The sequence below is a fragment of the Calonectris borealis genome, chromosome 3 (assembly GCF_964195595.1).
Source record: "Calonectris borealis chromosome 3, bCalBor7.hap1.2, whole genome shotgun sequence".
In the NCBI taxonomy this organism is placed as follows: domain Eukaryota; kingdom Metazoa; phylum Chordata; class Aves; order Procellariiformes; family Procellariidae; genus Calonectris; species Calonectris borealis.
In genome coordinates, this window is record NC_134314.1 from 31,134,870 (window position 1) to 31,155,776 (window position 20,907).

The 20,907-nt window shown below is 36.5% G+C and overlaps 1 protein-coding gene across 1 annotated transcript in view; it reads right to left on the reverse strand.

Moving 5' to 3' along the window:
* Positions 1-17,386, reverse strand: part of EYS (eyes shut homolog) — a 958,850-nt gene extending 941,464 nt beyond the window's left edge. The window contains exons 1-2 of the mRNA XM_075145270.1: positions 16,618-17,386; positions 14,343-14,456 (exon numbers count right to left, since the gene is read on the reverse strand). Coding sequence (XP_075001371.1) covers positions 14,343-14,456; positions 16,618-17,371 — 868 coding nt within the window. The 5' untranslated portion in view covers positions 17,372-17,386. The remainder of the gene's footprint in view (positions 1-14,342; positions 14,457-16,617) is intronic.
* Between the last annotated feature and the right edge of the window lie 3,521 nt (positions 17,387-20,907).

Sequence of the window (20,907 nt, forward strand, 5' to 3'; positions counted from 1 at the left end):
GCTTGCAGCAGACACCCCCTGCGATGATAAATATAGCTAATCCCCCTGAAGGAAGGGGATGGGTTCTAGATGACTTTTTGGTATCTCGCCCTCTTCTGTTTTTCTACGATAATTTTTTCCATCATAATTAATATGTATCAAGTAACAGCCCCTTCTTTTGCAATTATGAATGCTCTTCATAAAGATGATGTTTTCTTTTTTCCTAGTTATATGACATTGTATTTGTCTATATTAAAAGCTGTAGTTGCATCACCTGCAGCACCATTATTCACACTCTTCTAGTTTTAAAAGGTTTACAAATGCTGATTTCATGTTTTCTGTCATACACAGAAACTGATACTGGTCAGGTAAGGAACAATAACATGGGTTAATGATCTACGCCTACATCTGAAATGTCAATCAGTTTTGTTTGTACCTTTTACATACTGCTATATATTTTACAGATGCTGTTATTTTCCAAAATCTAAATTTAGTACATAAGCATAATGTAAGGTTTCTTCAAGAAGATCTGTTTTCCAGATAAGTTTTGGTAAGTGTTAATTGTATAGTCATCAAGAGTATTGAGATATTAACCATATTATTCCACTTCTTGCTTTTGAGAACTCGCAGTAAGATTTTATATAGTAAGGCCTTCATCAATATGTACCTCTTTTAAATCACATGAATAAAAGTATTTATAATCGGTTGTTGAAATATATCATTTAAATATGTAGTTTAGTCCAAAACACATCATCAATGTCAAATGAAATAGCTCGTTCAGTACAGCTGATTTATTTTCTAAGTTGAAAAAGATACCTGCACTATCAGGATACAAAAGAATACACAAGAAAAATAGCATGACACTTTTAGATGATTTAAAGCACAAAACAGTAAATGTGCCTGACATTATTAGGTATATTAAATCTATTTTATCTCTTCCATTAAAAAAAGACATTTTTTCACAAGTTAAATATAGAGATGGGAAATTAACTAATCAGATGTATAATGCTATGAAGTCATAATTAATGAAACCAAGATACTGGAATCATCACCAGTTGTCACATGTGCTGAGATTCTACAGTTACTTGTCTGACTGGGTCTGTGGGTTTTTTAGGAACACAACTTCTTCCCAGGAGTATTGAGGGCCTTCATTATACAAATCTTGAGATGTTACAGCATAACAAAGTGAATAACAAAATGTTTTGATGAGCAGATGGGTACCATTAGCTTGCTTTGATGCCATAGTGAGGCCTCTGAGAAATTGCCTAATCTTTTCTTCCCACTCTCCCTCTCCCTCTCTCTCCCTCCCTCCCTCTCTTCCTTTCTTCCTTCTCTCCTTGTCTCCTTCCTTTTCCTTCCTCCTTCACTTTCATCCCTTCCTTCCTCTTCCTTTCCCCCTCCTTTCTTTCCCTCGTTCCCTTCTTTCCTTCCTCTCCCACTTTTCCTTCAGCTGATAACATTCAAGACATATGTACTGAATTTTACCTCACAGATGTATATAAAACAAGACAATTGGTTTCCTACATGGCATGCGCATACATGTGCATACATGCTGGCACCTTTTAGAACATCTGCATCACATGGCATTCATAGTAGGTCACTCATCCCATGACTGTATTAAACCATGTCCATTCTGAAGGCATATGCTTTGACTGCTTTAAACCTATGGTCATTATTTGACTATCTAGGAACTGTTCAGAGCTTAGGCTGCTTTGTTCTTACTGCCCATAAGGTAGTGTGCCCTCATAATATCTCCTGCTGATAACAGGTAGACTTGGCTTCTTTAGTCATAACTATGCATTCCTGAAATATCAAAAGGCTGTTGAACTGTAATGGCTTTTGTATTGCAAGGGTCGCAACCAGTATCATTTCATCAAGATATAAGCATCAGTGCAATATAAGTGCTAGGACCTGTGGGACAGTGAATATGTCATTAATGGGCCCATCTATTCTTTTGGACTTGTTTTAATCTGTATTAATTATAAATTAATTTTCAGAAAAAAATAAAAACCTTGTCAAATATTTTTGGTATCAGTATTGCCTTATGCTACTTCCTAAGTCATAAGCATTTTCAGCCCGTTATTCCATCAAATACAGACGAGAGTCAGTGTGTCTTGCTTTTTAGTCCTGATATCTGCCTACCTTTCTCAAATATTATACCCCACTTGGTTCATCTTTGTCTTGGTTTAACCCCAGCCAGCAAATAAACCCCACGCAGCTGCCTGCTTACCGCCCCCCCTGCCCCCGGCGGGACGCGGGAGAGAATCGGGAGGGCACAAGGAGGAAAGCTCCCGGGTTGAGATAAAAACAGTTTAATAATTAAAATAAAACAAAGTAGAACAGTAATAATAACAGTGAGAATAACAATAACAGAATATACAAAGCAGGCGATGCACAACGCAACTGCTCAGCGACCGCCGACCGCGTGTCACGAACAGCGGGCGAGCCCCCCCCCATACCTGGTTTTTATACTGAACATGATGTCACATGGTATAGAATACCCCATTGGCCAGCTGGGTCCACCACCCCGGCTGTGCTCTCCCCCACCCCCCGCCCGGTGCAAGCACCACCCAGCAACAGCCAAAGCATCAATGGGCCATCAACGCTCCTTTCACACCAAACCCAAAACACAACACACCCCCCAAGCTGCTGGGAAGAAAGTTAACTCTGTCCCAGCCGGAACCAGGACAGTCTTCCTATGTAAATTTTCCTGGCTGTGTAAGACTGAAGTATCATGACTCTTGGATACGACTTGCATCTGTGTTCTCTGTGGATTTTGTAGACTGTACGCACACTCTGCTGTACCTTAGAGCTTCTATTGTTATATCCATTGTCACAATATTATGTTTGTATTGTTTAAATAAAAACTGGACACCCTGGACTCTACAATATGGAGTTCATTTTTCTCTCTATTCAGACCAATTATGTGAAGTACTTAAGGAAAATGCAGGCAGAAATTCTGCTTCCATTCTACACAACTCACATCTGCGCTGATCTCCAAGCTTCTTTGAATAGGAATTTATATTCTTAACATTTCTCCTTAACAATTGTTTCCTACTATGATTGTTTTAAACAGAAAGTGAACTACAATTGCATTCAGATTAAAATGAGCAGACAGATTTGTAAAGAGAAAATTGTTATGAACAACTATATGTTAGGTACCTGAAGAAAACAATGGGACTGAGAAAGTGAAAGGAAAAAAAAAAGCCTTACTATGCCTTTGCATGAATGTTACCTTTGAATATTAGTACAGAAATCCTGGAACACTGAGACTGTAAAAATCTCTAAATTACTGTGGAACAAAATTTAACAATATACTTTATGTGGTTTAAAACTCAAAACCCTGTGGAAGTGTTTATTTTTCTCCAGAATTTTCACTTTTGCTACTGAAGTTGTCTTTACTTCATCCAGAGGCAACAGTAAGACAGATCTTTCTACAGGGTGTTTGAATGCGCTAAATATTTGGTTAAACAACTAAGGTTAAGATGAGATAAACTGGAACTTCTGTCTTATAAAAGTTTTCACAAAACTTAGGATCTGGCCCTATCAAATAAAAGGCTAACCAAAAATAGATTCTGTGATAATCGATATCTTATACTTAATCAGTCATGACGTTTGGGGTTTTTCTGCTTGTTTCTTCGGTTGTTTTTAATGCATTTATAATGCAGGACTACAGCTGTGAAGCCACAGGCTTTACCTTGTATTAATTTATAGCACATGGAAATCAGGTAAAGACTGATCATGAAAGAGACTAATCGTGTTTATACACAAACATCTAAAAGAAAAGGAATATCAGCTTGACATAAATCAACCTAAATTAGATTCCTAGTAAAATTAAGCTTGTTGTAAAATATATTTTAACTGAATCTCAATGAAAAAAAAAAATTGTGGTTCCTTTCCTTTTATTATCTGTACATAAAAATGTAATTTTTAACTGTTTCTAGAACTGTTTTTTTTCGTATGCAGGCAACTGTTCTTTAACTGGCTTTTAATCCTTTCCTCCCATTCCACATAACTTTGTTGTTGTTGTTGTTTCGCGTTTTGTTTTGGGGTTGGTTTTTTTTTTTTTGAGTGGAATACCATTATAGGCTTTTTTTTTTTTTTTTAATTCAGATGTATTACGCCCACGGGATTTCCTTTTTCCATATGTTTAATGATGAATTTCAGCAGACAAGTGAGGCAGCATTTCTTTTTACAGAAGCCATGCTGACCGTAATAACACCCATGTTTGTGTGCTTGGTGGTCTAATTTTTTTCACAGAACTATTGAAACTGATATTTTTGATACTACACCAACACTTCAAGGCTCTGATATTAGACTAGTTAGTTTGAATTATTTCCAAAGCTTTACCCTGTGGCCAAATCTAAACCAATTACTCGCCCTAGCAAGCCAAAGGTTCTTACTTTTTCTCTTTTTTTTTCCCCAGCTCTACTTTCCTTCGCTACTCAGTAACAACCCAAACTCTTCTGTTTTCTTTCTAATCTGTATTACTGACACCTTCCATATCTCTTACCAGTCTTCCATGTTATTCTCTGCATCTTGTAAGTCAGCACTGAACATGGGTTTTCATCTCCTTCCTGATCTGTTAGTCCATACTTAATTTCCTAATAGTCTTCACTTACTGGAAACTTACTTTTAGACATGTGGCATGACACAAATCTGCTCTTCCCCTAGTTTTTCAGGCCGGTAATGATCCATTTCCCAGTGACTCCTGCTGCCATCAGTACCAGCTGTAAGCTATTCATGTTCACCAGTGATCTTAAGCCTGGCAGAGAGGGAAGAAGTTGCTGGATCCATAGATAAACCCGACCCTTCTGCTCCACACCTGTGCTCTGGAACTGATGTGTCCATGGTTCTGATGTCTCTAATGAGGATAGGCTAATATCAGAAAACTTGTACTTGAGGGCAAATTATATCTCATCTGTCATTATTACCATTTTAAATTTACTTCCCTTGAGGCAGAGCGGATTACAGAAATTCGGTAAAAAATATCTTTTGTAATTCTGCATATAAAGGTTTTGGGGGATTTTTCTGTATAATGTGATTTACAGCTGGAAAACTCAAAATGAAAATTTAAACCTATAATCTTAAAAATGCTTTTAGGTAAAACTATATTTTAGGTTAGTATGGAGAATTTTGTGTGACTTTGCACAGAGCATACACATTCTTATAAAGTGAAACGGTTAATTCATCATTATAATAGATTCTTAGAATGAGAATTTTTTTTTTTAAGATTATATTTCCTTTTCCAAGATTTTAATCTTTAAAAAGTGAACTATTAAATATTCATACTTCTATAAAATTATAAATTCAACTATGAACTATTTCAGCCACAGCTGCAGTAATGTCAGAATATTGCAATGTTTCTACGCAGACACTTGAACACAAAAACATGAAAATGCAATGTATGGAGAGGGGTTTTAATAAAGAATGTTAATCATGTCCACATTGCAATGTGGAAAAGCTGGAAATGAAAGCTTATTTCCTTTTGAAATTCTAGGTATTTTAACTATAGAATTTAAGAAGAGAGCAAGCATGACAACAACATTCTTGTTTTCATTAGAAAGTATTAGAAGTATTACCTAAGTTTAGATATCTACGACACAAGAAAATACATGTGAGATAAATGTCTAGAAACTTCTTATAATTAGAGGCAAGAACTAGGTTGAGACCAATTGCTCTGACGAAATTGCTCTGAGGAAATAAGATTTTTAGCCTGTAGAGGAATGCTATGGCTAAATTAATCTTTCAGGTTAAGACACCTACATTTACATAATTGTGTGGTTACATGGTTAAGTAGATCTATGTATGCATGCGTGTGGTCTTTATGTTCCCACTATTTTCAGTTGTGAAGTAGCTAATACTAGTCAGTGGAGTTTGGAGAGTGATTCAACTAACTCTAAACATCAGGCACGTGGTTAGTTAAATCTCTTGGCTCCATTTTGTGTTGACTAAATATTCAATGAATGCAACAGAAACTTGGACACTTAGCTCTTATACCTACATGTAAACACTTAAATTTAAGAATTTTAACTGCCATGGACATTCATACACTAGAGTTTCAGTCACTTTACTCTTTAATATCTTTTACAGATTATTTCTAATTCCATGTTCAGTGCTATCAGTATTTCTTAGCTGATAACATCTATAAATATAAAACATTTTTTCTCACTACATTTTGCAAGGCCATGTGCTGGCATTATTTTGTTTTCCTTGAAGAACTGTAAAAAAAAAAAAAAAAAAAAAAAAAGAGAGAAGTTAAAGTAATAGAAAGTAATTTAAGAATTACTAGTGAACATCTCCAGTGAAGGACAGGTATCCAAAGAGTGAAGAGACTTTCTGAAGGAGATGGGAAAGATTTAGCCTGGTTGGCAGCCTAATAATACCTTGTTATGTTCTATCATCACGTTTCTACATGGGATGGTAATGTAAAAGGGAAAGAAAGGGAACTCATGGGTTAGAATAAAGAATTATATTATTTAATATAGTGGAAGTTATGTAACCTCAAAAAAACCTCATTCATTTAAAGTGTATAGTGTGATTGCTTTAGTGATTTAATTTAGTTAAGGTTTAGTGAGAATTATACTGCTTCTCCAACTATTAAAAAACCACAATCACTTATTTAAAAATAGATAGATTTAATTTAATAGAAGTAACCAAAAAAGGTTACTCAGTTAGAAATTCATTGCGGAGTATGATATTAAAAATCTTGCAGGGAAAAAAAGCCCTTTCCTGAAGAAGAATATATCGGAAAATTATTTATTTTCAAGGAAAAAAAAAAAAAAAAAGATACCAGGAATTTTCTTTATCCTGAACCAAACTGTCACATCAGTTATAAATAACATGGGTGGTCATACATCTGCCTTCATAAAAAGTGTCTTCTACAGGCTGATATGTTCTATGGACACTAACATATAGCCTAAGTACAGTTGGATCTCGGCTTTTAATGAATTTTGAGACAGTAGTAAAAAATAACTTTACCATTTTTTTGCTTTAAAATAAAGCAGATGTTAATAAGTTCTTCTCGTTTTTATTTTGTAGGGAACATTTTATTTTTAAAAATCTAGAAAATAAATCTTCAAATCATGATGTCAGGGTAAAAATCTTTTTACAACCCAGATAATTAAATACAAACTGAAAGGTATAAATAAACTTTTTTTCATCCAAATTTTTAAGATGACACTGCTGTCAATATTAACAAAAAATGTACTTTTGCAAAACTGAAAAGACAAGGAAAAAAACACTTCCTGAATTGAGTCATCTTTTAGTATTCTGCCCTGCATTTCATCAGCCAAACTATTTGCTTCATCACAGCTCAAGCATACCTCCCCAAAGCATCTTATAAGCAGTATATTTAAAATCTGTACAGCACCTACAAATGTTTGCACATTGCCATGCATTTCCAAGTTATTTTAGAGCTGACAGGCTTACTTCTCTTATAATAGGACAATTTCCACTTTTTACTGTAGAACTAAGTATTGTTATTCACCTCATGGTCAGTAATCTTCCCAATTTTTTTTAATAATTTGTTACAATTAATTCTGTTAAAGACTTACTAGTTTGCACATTGGATTAGAGTGCCAGTGAAATGTACAGTTTACTCTCCAAGATCCTGATTTACATTTAACCTTGGGAAAGGTCACTGAAATTTGCATTGACATGACGTTAATAATAGGGAGTTTTGAGTGCAAGTTAGCTAACTTCTTTAAAAGGATCACTGAGCTGCTCAGCATTTAAAGCTACTCTGTTTAGTAATTAACAGCAAGCTACAAGAAGCATACGTGTCTGGTGTCATTCCAGAGTAATTATACTTGTCCATTGTAAAGTGCTGTCAGAGATATAGTCAATCATTATATTGATTGAGTATACTTAACATTGAGTTGATATACTCAACGAATATGAAAATTATTTATAAATCAATTCTGTTTTTCTACTAATAAAGGCAAAAAAAAATTGTGTGGTGCAGGAAGATTATCAAAACTCATAGGAAGTTTTGAAAAATAGACTACTGAAGTATGTAATGGAATCACGCCAGGAGAGTATATTTAAGAAAACTTAAATCTGCTAGGTCGGACAAACTAATTCATGTCATTTGGTTAGTTCCTACAAGACTTTGTTGTGTATATATCTTTATTACTAGCTAAGATAGATTGATCTGTATCGTGTTTGTAAGAGTAAATTATAGCTATTTGTACTAGACTTATCTAGCAGTCAAGTGACAATTGCCTAAACTGTTTTAACCTCAAAAGACATATGAAAAACCTGTCACATATTCTCATCACCTAACTTAAGGGCATTTATCTTAACTCTCAAATAATAGAATATTCCTTCATTGCTGAAGTATTCTCTTCAGGGCCTTGGTTCCCTGAATCACTCTCTGGAAACACAAGCCCCTAGAAAACATAGTCTTAATTAAGGTACCGTATCAAACATGATGTGAATAAAATGTGAACTCACTGACTCTGAATTTGAAGCAATTACTAAAGAAGCGTGTATAGTAGCTGGATCAGGGAACAGGGAGATGGGCTTTGCATTTTTATTTTCACATCTAGGTCCTGCATGACTCACAGATATTATGGTCTCTGGCATAGAATAGGTATGTAGTCTGGAGGAGAGCTGAGTCTCTTAATCATCAGATCAGTTTCACCTGTCATTAAGTTGCTTCACTTGGATACACAAAAAGTGAGGACAAGTACTGCCTATGGACTATGGTGAAAATACAGTGGAACAAAGTATCTACCAAATGGTAGTTTATAACAGAGGTTAAATGTAACAAAAGACGCTGAGGAAGACGAACACTCCAACTTTGAAATGTCTACTTTAAATTGGTTTAAAAGTAGGTTAAAAATTAGCTGTAGAAAGGGCAAAGAAAAAAATCAGCTGGACTTCTCTTACAAAAAGTATTTTATAATAAAAATAAATATTTTTGTGACACTTGGATCATGAGAGAGATGCAAACTCTTATTCCGGACATGCTGTCACAGATTTTATGGTACTTTGGAAACAAGCATGAAACGTACATGAAGTGATGCGATTAAAAAAATCATTATAACTTCATTAAAATCCCAAATACCACATACATTTTCTTCCTTAAAAATAAACGAACTACAGCCATTTTGGTGTCATTCTAAAAATTACCAAAATGCTTGACTTTTTTCATTCTAGTGACATTGAGCAGTGATCAGAGAATATTTCGAAGGATGTTTTTACAACTAAGGATCATAATCCCCATAATCTACAGCTTTCTCTGAGGAAACTGTTCTTGATAAACTGTTTTATTAAGCCATAGTCAGTCAGTTAAAAACAAAAGAAAACAAAAAAAAAACAAAAGAAAGAAAACAAAAGAAAACAAAAGAAAACACCACAACAAAACAAATCACAAATGAGATTAAAATAGCCTGGAAAAACATAATCTCTAATTGCCTTCTTCTCTTCCTCATTCCCGTGTCCCTGTTGGTATCATCCCTGCCCCTAGAGAAACACTAAAAACCAAATTCTGTAGCAGGAAGATCTCTTCTTCTCTGACCTTTGTGCTGACCTGACAGTGCAAGGGCTCAGGACTTCTCTGGTTTGTTTTAATCCCTGCGCTTGGGCCCAGTGACTGCTGCCTCTCCTGCTCCAGCTTCAGCTTTGGGAATGTCCCCTCTGGGGAGGGGGGTGACCCCATCCCCACCTCAGTCACTGCCTGACAAACCATAGCCCTTTGTGGAGGGAGGCTGGGGACCACCGCCAGGCTGCAGCTGGCAGCCTGGGAGAAGGAAGCAGATAATGATACGAGAACATGTGAAAGTTGGCTGAGATGGACCCTTGCCTCACGGGGAGAAACTTCCAGCATGAATGTTACACTCCTCCTGACAAAGACCTCAGGATGCTGATGACTTGCTGCAAGTCTTGCCTCCTCTTCTTGAGGGAGATTGATGTATTGCTCTTTGGACCAAGAGGAGCAGTGGAAAGCTGAGCATAAAACCAAAGTGAAAAATAGATAGTAGGAAGGCGTTTTTATATAGTATTTTTAGGGATATTATTAATAAGGGTTTGGGTATTAATTTGGGCTATGAGTGTTAGTATTAGACAAATTGAACTATTAGGCTGTTAAAACACTAATTGTACAAACAATAAATTCTTCTCTCCATATATATATAGTGAAATCCTTTTATAATTATGACCTTTTTCAAAGTACTCCAGCTGTAATTCACTGATTAAGCGAACAGACCATTTTAAACTAAAGCACCTGGATGATGGAAGCTCTAGCAAAGTGGCTCCAAGCAAAACCACCTCATTCTTATAGTATCTTCTGTCACACAAGCGAGGAGGAACTCATATGGCCTTTAAAGAGGCTAAATGGACCATTGAGTAAGGGAGGAAATGTAAGTTTCCCTTAGAGGAATATGTGAAAAAAAACAATAATCTCAAGTGCCCTACTGAGGGTTGGTTTTTAATCACTTCTCTTACCGCCCATCTTCCCACCTAAGAGGTAAAAAGCCCCCCAGATTCAACAAAACATATTCAAATGGAAAACTACTGCTCTTAATCCACCAAACACTGTCTAGGGTAAGCACGCTAAGCATTACCATTACAGAGATAGTTAAGATATTGCTATTTGCAGAGATAGTTAAGATATTGCTAGGTTGTGAATGAGTTGCATTAATTTTCTGTGTATCTTCAGAACAGGACCACAACATCCATCAGAATTTCTGAGACATCCTCTTTGTTAAGGGATGTATAAAAGGCACCTCCTGTGGCAGACTCTGGGGCCTGAGGAGCCTCCTTCCCAGCAGCGGGGGCCCAGCCCAGTGCACCCGGAGACCTGGGGGTCCCTCTGTCCTAGGCCAATGGATGCAGCTGTTGCTTTCCTGTTTGCAGGCTCAACCAGTAGCAAAGATGAACATGTATGCCAGAGATGCACACATGCAGAGGACACTAACACAGCCAGCTACATAGACTACCCACAGACGGGGCGCTGCCTTTAACAACACCCACATATAACACTACCAGAACTCACACAGAACATATGTACAAACAGCCAAATCCCAGTCCTTCTCTCTAACTGAACAGGATTGAAGCTCGCTAATGAAAACACACAGCCCCTTACTCTCTAATTCAAAAGGACAGGCACATTCTTGAATGGTAGCATGGGACCTCAGCTCATCTAATATTGATGCCCAGGTCCCGGGCCTCCTATTCACCAGATAGCCCAGCTTGAAGTCAGCTAATGAATTACACATGCACATACATGCATGCACACACACGTATGTGAGCACACGTGCACACACACCAAATTAGGGGAAAATATAAACGTTCTGATCTTGCCAGTGGCTCGTGCCCAGGCACACAGGCCCTATCATTCTTGGTCCCCTCTCCATTTGCTAATGCTGGTATTCTCACCTTCTCCAGCTGGCGCCAGGCACGGGAGCCACCATCATGCAAGGTCTGAATCCTGTCGCTGGCACTAAATTCATTCACTGCAGAGACACGCTCCTACAATCTGTGGTGTCCCTTCAGCTGCTGATGCCGAGACCCTCATTCACTCCAGCTGCTGGCACTACAGACATTAGGACCGCTATCACCAGTGGTCTAACTCCAATTGCAGACCCCAAATTCATCTCTCCAGTTTCTGGTCTCTAGACCTTACAGCACTCACAGATGAGGAGAGAGTGAGATTACATAGAAAGAATGTTAAGAAAGGATTTAATAAGAAGAATGGATAGACTACAGTGATTCGGTGCAGGGCTTGGTTGGACAAGTGTACTGACCAGCGACTGCTCACACGCTACCAGCCTATTTTATACATCCTTCCTCTCTACACCCACCCCGTCCTTGTTTCTCCCAGATCCCCTTCCTCTGAACATTCCTTAATAAGTCTAAGGGTGCAAATTCTGGTACGAATTGGAGTATTCAATCATAAGAATAATGGCATGCCTAATGTTAGCATTTTGCAATTAAGTTATGTTAAAAATGTTCTTTCAGGAAAGAGTAAAGAGAGTTTTCGGAGCTCAGTGAATGAAGTAAACAATTAATAAAAAATAAAAATACATAACTGACATGAACATATACATTGCTAGTCCAATAGATCCATTCTATCATTGTGAACACAACAACTTGGACAAAGCAACCTTTACTTATTTTGAATAATTATGTGTAAATAATAATTGTAATTATAAATATAAAATAATTGTATTATAATTTTATTTACATCTCATCAATTTACAGTAACAAGAATATTTCATACTTTCATTCAGATCATGTGAACTAGTTACTATCAGTGTCTTACCTCATTTTGGAAAAAAGGTATGTCAATGTTTATCAAATCTTAAACATCATTTGCACAATCTTGGTATTATGTTTGTGTTTTCTGTGCACAAGTTTAATATCAAAACAGAGGAATATTTTGAATTGGCTGCCAACTTCACACATTTAGAATAACATTCGAGATATGAGATTCATAATTACACAACTTATCTTGTCTGAGAACACAATACAGCCATGATAGAATAACAATAGAAAAATGTCTGTTTTCATAGAAAAATGTCTTTTTTCACATGCGTTGGGTTTTTTTAGGTAACTATTCTTAAAATTGCCTTAGTTCTAGCAAACACTTTTAGGATCACAGGAAGAAATGTAGACTTAAAACAACTACATTTGGTCAGAAAATAATTTCAAAATTGTACTGTATGTTAGTCAACCAGTCCTGTTGCAAGGTATACTGATGTACTACATACTTTCCTGTAACAGCAGGACCTGAGGTAATTTATATCAGAGCAGGAAAAAAGAGGTAAATTCCTGAAAGTCTGCCTTCTCCTTCCATGATACTTATTATGCTTAGAAACAAGAAAGGATTCTGCATTTTCTTTTAGCTAACTGGAGAATAAAAAGGGAAGTAATTCACACTTGTAGTCTCCTTTTCTCCTTCGCAATCCTTACCAGCTACCTGGAGAGTAAATTGCAATGATTGCTGCCATCCACTAGAGTTGAGTGTATTGAACTATTTTCATGTCATTATGTGTTTGGGTTTACTGTATCTGGAAGGGTGTTCCTCCTGTTTCCTCCCCTCCTCTCCCTCATTAGGTCAAAATTTCAAGGATACAAAAGACTTTTGTAGGGAAAATTTCAAAAGCAATGTGGCCACACAATTTGGGTGAAAGGGATAAGAGTAAGTGTTCTAAAAAGTTATAGACCTTGCATGGGGGAAAAGCTAGTTCTAGAAAACTTTATTAATGGACTGTCTTCCTTTGAAAAAAAGGGTTTTTTTAAATTTTCTCAGAATGATGCTGACCATGATGCCCTCTACAGCGAAGGAAAGGGAGGAAAAAGAGAGTAATAAAAACAGATTTACAAGGAATTTAGAATTAAGCATGACTATCCCATTTTTAAAAATATAGTTCCACACAGACTTAACTAAAATGTCAACAAGAATGTTCAGTCTTTCACTATGAAAATAAAGATTGGCTCTTGGATCCCTCTAGCTCCCTTATGCTTTTTTTTTTCTTCTTTGTTTTTGTTTGTTTTTTTTTTTTTTTTTTTTAACTCTACATCTCAATATAATTCTATGATTGTCAGGGATAACTAATGCTTCCAAGAAAGAGACATTTTAAAAAGTTTTACTGTCCTTGGATATTCAAGTGCTAGATTTATCCTTAGCTCATTCTTAAAGAATGTTCTTCTGAGTATTGCTATTTCTCTTATACCAACACAGTAAATCTCTGTCTGAAGTACAAGAATGAATAATGTTTTAAGTATGGCTGCTATCCTGACCCCCAAGAAAAAGTGTTTACAATAGGATGGCTTTAGATACATTTTCTGATTCAAGCTTTTCACATGAAAGCATCTTATTTGTCCAATATATCATAAGTAAACCAATGAGTTTCTGAGAGTTGGTTTTTTGTTAACCAAGACACACCACTAAATCATGAGATTATTGACTCTTTAAATTATTTCCATCTTATTTTTCTAGTACATCTATTAAGAGGATGCTGAAGTTATGAATACAAGGTGTCATGATCATTCTAAATAATCCGGTAAGAGCTTCTCATCTTATTCTTGCAAACCCTGTATTTGAGAACCAGTGAGTTAGTGATTATAAGTATTCCTTTGTCATACTGCCAATAGGAGAAAGGTACTCATGGATGGGATCCAATTATGAAAAGCCTCTATCATTCATATGGTTTTAGTACATATGTATTTTAGAGTAGTCACATGGAAGTCTGATTTCTTTATTTTACAAAATCTATTTTAAAAAAATCTGAGGAAATTGCAAACTGTGCAATAAACATCTAAAATAACTGTTATAATAAAGCAAAAGTTCACACCATTATTATGACACAGAAAACCATTATTAAAAGACAGAAAACAAAGGTGTTTCTTACCTGTAAAGCCCTTGTCACACTCACAAAGAAAAGTGTTTGGAGTAACATTGCTGCAATTACCATTGAAACACGTATGTGGCTGGCACTGTCCAACTATTTCTGTACAACTTTTACCTATTTAAAAGGCATAATAGGAACACTGAACTTCAGTAAATACTTATATTTTTTCCTGAAACGTTAAATTTATATGTAAAATAAAACATTATATTTAATAGGTAGGTGGATGGATAGGTAGGTATTTGTCTTAATGTTTGTTGCTAATTTGCACCAAAAGTTCTAAAGCAAGGCAGAAAGATATTCAGCTGTTGAAATATGAGCTACTGTGCTCAACCTCATCTGCCATATAGTTACAAATTCACATGTAGCTTAAAGTGCAGAAATGCTATTAGTACTGTAGTATTTGTTTCTTTTTGACATGAATCTAGTTTACAGTTTCTTCCAGCATTGTGAACAAAAGATGTTTTCATGTGGAGTCCAATTTGACTGAATTTTTCTTAATATGCAGCTTTCTGGAAATTACAATTCCAATTATAAGTTGTTTATGTTATTACACCATATGGGTCTAAATACCGTATAATTATGCTTACCACTTGAATTGTTGCTATGACATTATTCACACTTCAACAACTTTTCAAATTTCTAATAGACTTTATATTACGGAGGGCACTTTTTTCCTCCCTTACTCTTGTATAGCCATGTCCATAATATATGGTGGTTTAATCTCCTAGTTCTTCTTGTTTACATACAGCTTATTTACTGGACCAATATTGCCAGTACAAAATTATGGCATTAGCCAACACTGTCCCATATAGGTTAACAGAATATTTTAAGTGTTGCTTGTGGATAACATTAAGCATGATGATTGCTTTTAGCAGAATTGCTTGTGAATTTCTCCATTAATTTGAATTAAAGTAGTACAAGACTTTTTGATATTACTATTTTCGAAGAAGTATTTTACACAGCCCCCAGTAATCATAAAAGAAATAGAAAACATAATACATCCCATCAATGTTTTCCACTATTTTACTAAACTCTGAATAATTATACAAAATTTTTTCTCATAACATTGACTTATTCATACCTGCATAATCTTCTAATTGCAAATGCATTAGTAACCAAATTATTATGCAGTTTGAAAAGCAATTAAAAATAAATTACAGCAAACTTTATGCAACATAACCTTCATTTCTGTGTTCTATGAACCTCACTTGTTCCTGACTCATCAGCTGTGTTTCATAGCATAGCATCACTATTGCGAGAGCACAGAAGTGCAGTCCATCAAAGGAACATTGCTAGAATTCTGCTCCACAAGTACGGAAAGAGCTACAACAATCCTTTTTGTGATGTGAATGAATATTTCTGGTACTTTCTAAAGGAAGTCTATTGGTCTGAAAGAAGGAACAATATACCTATCATTTCCTTCATCCCCTTTTCTTCCTCCTTGAAATGGAGATGATGGTTAGGTAAGAATGTATCTATCATCTGAATGCTGTACTCTCTCGTAGTCCAATCTCAAACCCAGATTCAGTTTCTCCAGTGGGTTTTGTGTAAGTACTGCAATATTTCCTAGATAGAATGAAGTGATTTTTTTTCATTTGTGAAATATTTAATTTGGTGATAACAGTATGTTTAGCAAACTCCTTTTGAAAGAAACCTTACAGCGCAAAACAATCTGGAAGAAAAGAGTAAGTATTTTGATTTGCTTGCTCTTCTAATTAAATGTTTGACTTTTCAATTAAAAACAAATTTTGATTTTGAAAATTTCTTTAATGTAATTTAAAAGGTCTTTAAACTGAAAAGGGAGGTTTTGTGGCAGATTGAACAAAATGTTCATTTCAATAAAACCATTTGCTCTTTTTCAGCAGTTTGGTTAGCTAACTATTTTTTGGGGAGCTTACTACAAATGATTTATGTTATTTGATGTAAGAAATAGCTTGAACTGCTGAACAAACAACAAAAATAATCAGTTACATCTGTAAATTCACAAGTACTTACCTATGTCTTGTGCTTAAGTGGGAAAGAAACATAATAAGAACTTAGTCTGTTTTTCCCCACGATGCACACATGAATGTAGGCAAGTACAAACTGTCTTCAAATGACTGCACAGTCTCCTATAAGAAGCTACATGTAAATGAGACTCAGTGCAGGTGTGATAGTGGCAACAGACAATCAAATTATACAAAAACCTTGCTGATGATGTTCTCACTGTTTTATTATCCATTAAGGAAAATGCATTATCTATGTAACATTTATTCCTAGAGGGGAAAAGAAATACCTGAAAATTTTGGAGGACACATGCATTCGTAAGAATCTCCAGAAAGTTCTGATTTCTCAGTGCAGGAGGCATTGTTGTGGCAAGGTTTAGTGGAGCACAGATCAAACTTCTGGCAGAATCTTCCAGAATACTGTGAGAAACAATGGCAATTATATGCTTTTTCCCAAACATGGCTTAGACATTTTCCATGCCCAGAGCATAATGGTGCATTTGGAGACTCTTGGCAAAACTGCTGCTTCACGGTTACGTTCAGACGAAGGCCCATGTTGCACAATAGCGGGCCTCTCTTATGAAGCTCTGCAAAGTAATGGGTTCCAACACCAAGCCAGTTAGGGTCAACTTGGTGCAGTCCTCTTATCTGGCAAACAAAAATCAACTGCTTTTGAAGAAAACCAGCTTTAGGGCAGTTAATAAATTCTTCCTTGGAGACATTTACCAAATTCATTCCGTAGGACTGAAAGGATGGCTCAGAGGAGATGAAGAGACTATCACCTAATTGAAGCTGTAAGGGGCATATCTGAGGAATACTGAGATTTTGTTCTTCTGAGATTTCCCCAGTAATACTTTTATTCATATTCCAGCATTCGGTGTAAAAGTCTGAGCAGATGTTTTCCCTTGGTGTCCATTTTATTACGCTAGGTTTTGGTTTCACTCGCCATTCAGCAGTCATTTGCCTCTCACATATTACCTGCCCATTTACAATGCATAGTTGAAGAAAGCACACTAACATGTGAACTGCTGATTTCATCGCCATTGTTTCACCTGGCAAATGGGAGTTGTCTTTCACACCTGCTTCGTTACTGAGGATAGCTTCAGAACACTTGTTCTTTAAGGTTCATCTGCATTTTCCATGGCAGCCTAGGAATTCAAACAGAGAAAAATATTTCTGTTTTTACACCAAATACAGTTGAATATCAAAGCCTCACTACAAAAATCAAAAATTTACAACATTCTTCTACACCTACATACACTTGGTCTATCTCTAAAGTGCACATGGATTATGATACTGCTTTAATTACATCATTTCATTAAATGTCCTCCTCTTCCCCATGTACTTCAAAAATATTTTAGAGCATACTTTGGACTATGCTGAAGGATCAAAGTAGGACAGGAAACATATTGTTTGTGGAAACCTTGAGCTGGAGAATATTAAATGACTCAGCTGTTGAAAATCATGGGATAATATCAAATATCAAAGGGTGGTATTCAGTCTCTCCTATTGTCACCTAAATTGGGATGAAAACATCTAAAATTTAGCTGTGTCCTATTAGTAAATTGTTGTGCATGTGAACCTGTCCCAACGACCTTTGTGCAGCAGAGTGACCAGCACTATTTAAGCCTTTGAAGATACCAGAAAGCTGTGGACTATGACTAACTAGTAGTAATCGTAGCAGACTGGAGGCTTAGAATATTAAATTCAGAAGGGGTCAAAACTAGATTTTGATCCTCCTTCCAGAATAGTTTTTGTTTTAATTTAATTACCGAATCTCAATTCTGCCTTTAAACAGTTGAAGTACTTGTCGTGGTTTAACCTCAGCCAGCAAATAAACCCCACGCAGCCGCTCGCTCACCCCCCTCTCCGGTGGGATGGGGGAGAGAATAGGGAGGGCACAAGGAGGAAAGCTCCCGGGTTGAGATAAAAACAGTTTAATAATTGAAATAAAACAAAGTAGAACAGTAATAATAACAATGAGAACAACAACAATAACAGAATACACAAAGCAGGCGATGCACAACGCAACTTCTCGCACACCGCGTGTCACGAATGGGGCACGAGTTCCCCCCCACACCTGTTTTTTATACTGAGCATGATGTCACATGGTATAGAATACCCCATTGGCCAGCTGGGTCCACCACCCCGGCTGTGCTCCCCCCACCCCCCCGCCGGTGCAAGCACCACCCAGCAACAGCCAAAGCACCAATGGGCCATCAACGCTCTTTTAATACTAAACCCAAAACACAACACACCCCCCAAGCTGCTGGGAAGAAAGTTAACTCTGTCCCAGCCGGAACCAGGACAGTACTCTAATGACCTAGCTCCACAGCCAGGTAAGTATGTTAATTTACAATTCCTCCCTGTCTCTGTGTTTCCACCCCTGGGAGTTAATTCCACATAGAAAAAAAGAAGGTATGTGGATGTGCAAGAAAACTGCTGGCCTTGTTATAGAATACTCATAGTCTTTCTATTTTGAGACCATTCCATTACCTTCAGAATCTCATGATGTTCAACGATACCATTAGATAATATGCTATCAAATGTGTAGTTTGGATCACTTAGCATTTTTTTCTTTTAAGGTAGCAGTGTTGAACTATTATATCCATTATAGCTGCTATTACATCTGTCACTATTATCAAGTGTAAAAGTCTATGCTCTATATTACTGTATATTTAGAAATCTTATATTCAGCAACCCATCTTTACATACCTTTTTCATAATGAGGTTTTCTCAAGGGATACTAAAATAGAAGTTTATAAAAGGTTATTTTTCTTTTTAGATACTTCAGAAAGAAAGCTATTGCATGTCTAATGCAATAGAATTCTTGCCCACTTATAATATATTTTGCCCTTCATTCATGTAATTATGCATAGTTCTGGTATCATATACAGGCTTCATTTTTACTGGTAAAGAAAATGTGCTTTCTCACGATATTTGTATGGGATAAAACTTCTGAACTTTTTAAAAATAAATAACCAGTGGTATTATAACTTATAAGATTATTGATACTCTGTCTTCACAAAAATCATTATTAGTCTTCATGCAACTGAAAGATTATTATGGGAGTACTAGGATTAATAATGTTAAGTAAACAAGTACATCCGGTAAAAGCAGTGGAAAAAAACAGGGGAAGATGGAAAAGAAATAGAATCATAGAATCATCAAATCATAGAACCATTAAGGTTGGAAAAGACCTCTAAGATCATCGAGTCCAACTGTCAACCCAACAACACCATGCCCACTAAACCATGTCCCAAAGCGCCACATCTACACATCTTTTAAATACTTTTAGGGATGGTGACTCAAATATCAAGAGAGAACAAAGACTGGTTCTTTAGCAATAAAATCAAGAGGAAAAAAAAACTTATATAGTGAAGAGTATGAAAAGTAAAGAGCTATGCATGAAGTAGAGTTACGATATTAACACACATGACTTGGAAAATCAGCCAAGAAATTAAATATCTGCAGAATGCTGATGCCACGTCATGAGACCAAATGATGTCATGAGATGAAATTTGAAAGTGATTATGGTAACAGTTATATTTTAGGTCTGCTTTAGGCAAGGAGAAAATCTTCCTATCTATAACCCCAGATTCTTCCATGTAATTGATAAAAACTAAGAAAAGTCCAAGACTGGGACTTGTATGGACACACAGTAGGATACTTGAAGAAAATCTAACACTTAAAGTTACATAAGGCTGGGTGAAAAGCAGCACAATGCTATTTTGTACTAAAGGAGTACTAAAGCAGAAAAGTTTATGCAAAACCCCAGGGAAGTAATTTAAAAGCAAAAATAAATCCCAAGTTATTTGCATTCCAGTCCAGTATCTTAAGGATTATGTTTTCTTTCTATTAATAAGAGTTTTTAAATACTAATTGCAAAAATAAAGTACATTTTAAGTGAGATTGGAGAAATACCCACAGAAGATATCTGACTCCAACAACCTCTCAGAAAAAAAGAATCTATCAAAGAAGAGAATAAACCAGAAAATGTTTAGGAACATTGTGTCACCATGTTGGGGCCAGGAATGAACCTCCTTTTGCCACGTCCCCACACATCACATGCACACTTTGTGGACTGACTGCCTGTGCTTGAGGACAGGTCTGGTAGGATGGGGTTGTGACCTTGGATCAAACTGCTGTGAAAAGAGCTGAGAGGGAGCTGTGGGGAGGCTTGCTGAAGGGCCCCACCTCACTCAAGAGCTGCATTTAAGCTCAGGTTCTCACCCTTCATCCTCACCTGGGCTATGCTGCAAGTGGGCTGGTAACTGGCCTTATACCTTCCTTACCTGGGCTTTGATCCTGACCCAAATATTTGACTTACTGGCTTGATCTCAGGACCTGTCTCCTCACTGTAGACCTGCCTGGGAACCACTGGACTGTTTGCTGGCCCAGAGTGTCATCCTCAGACCCGCTCTGTGCTTTTCACATGGGTGCTGTGGGATGGCACCCCTTGTCACTGAGATCACTGTCATTCCCTCCTCCCAACACCATTCCCTTGCAGGACAGCCCACGCTTGCTGCTCCCTGGGGCTGTGATACCATGCTCATTTTATTTCTGATGCATATTTTAAA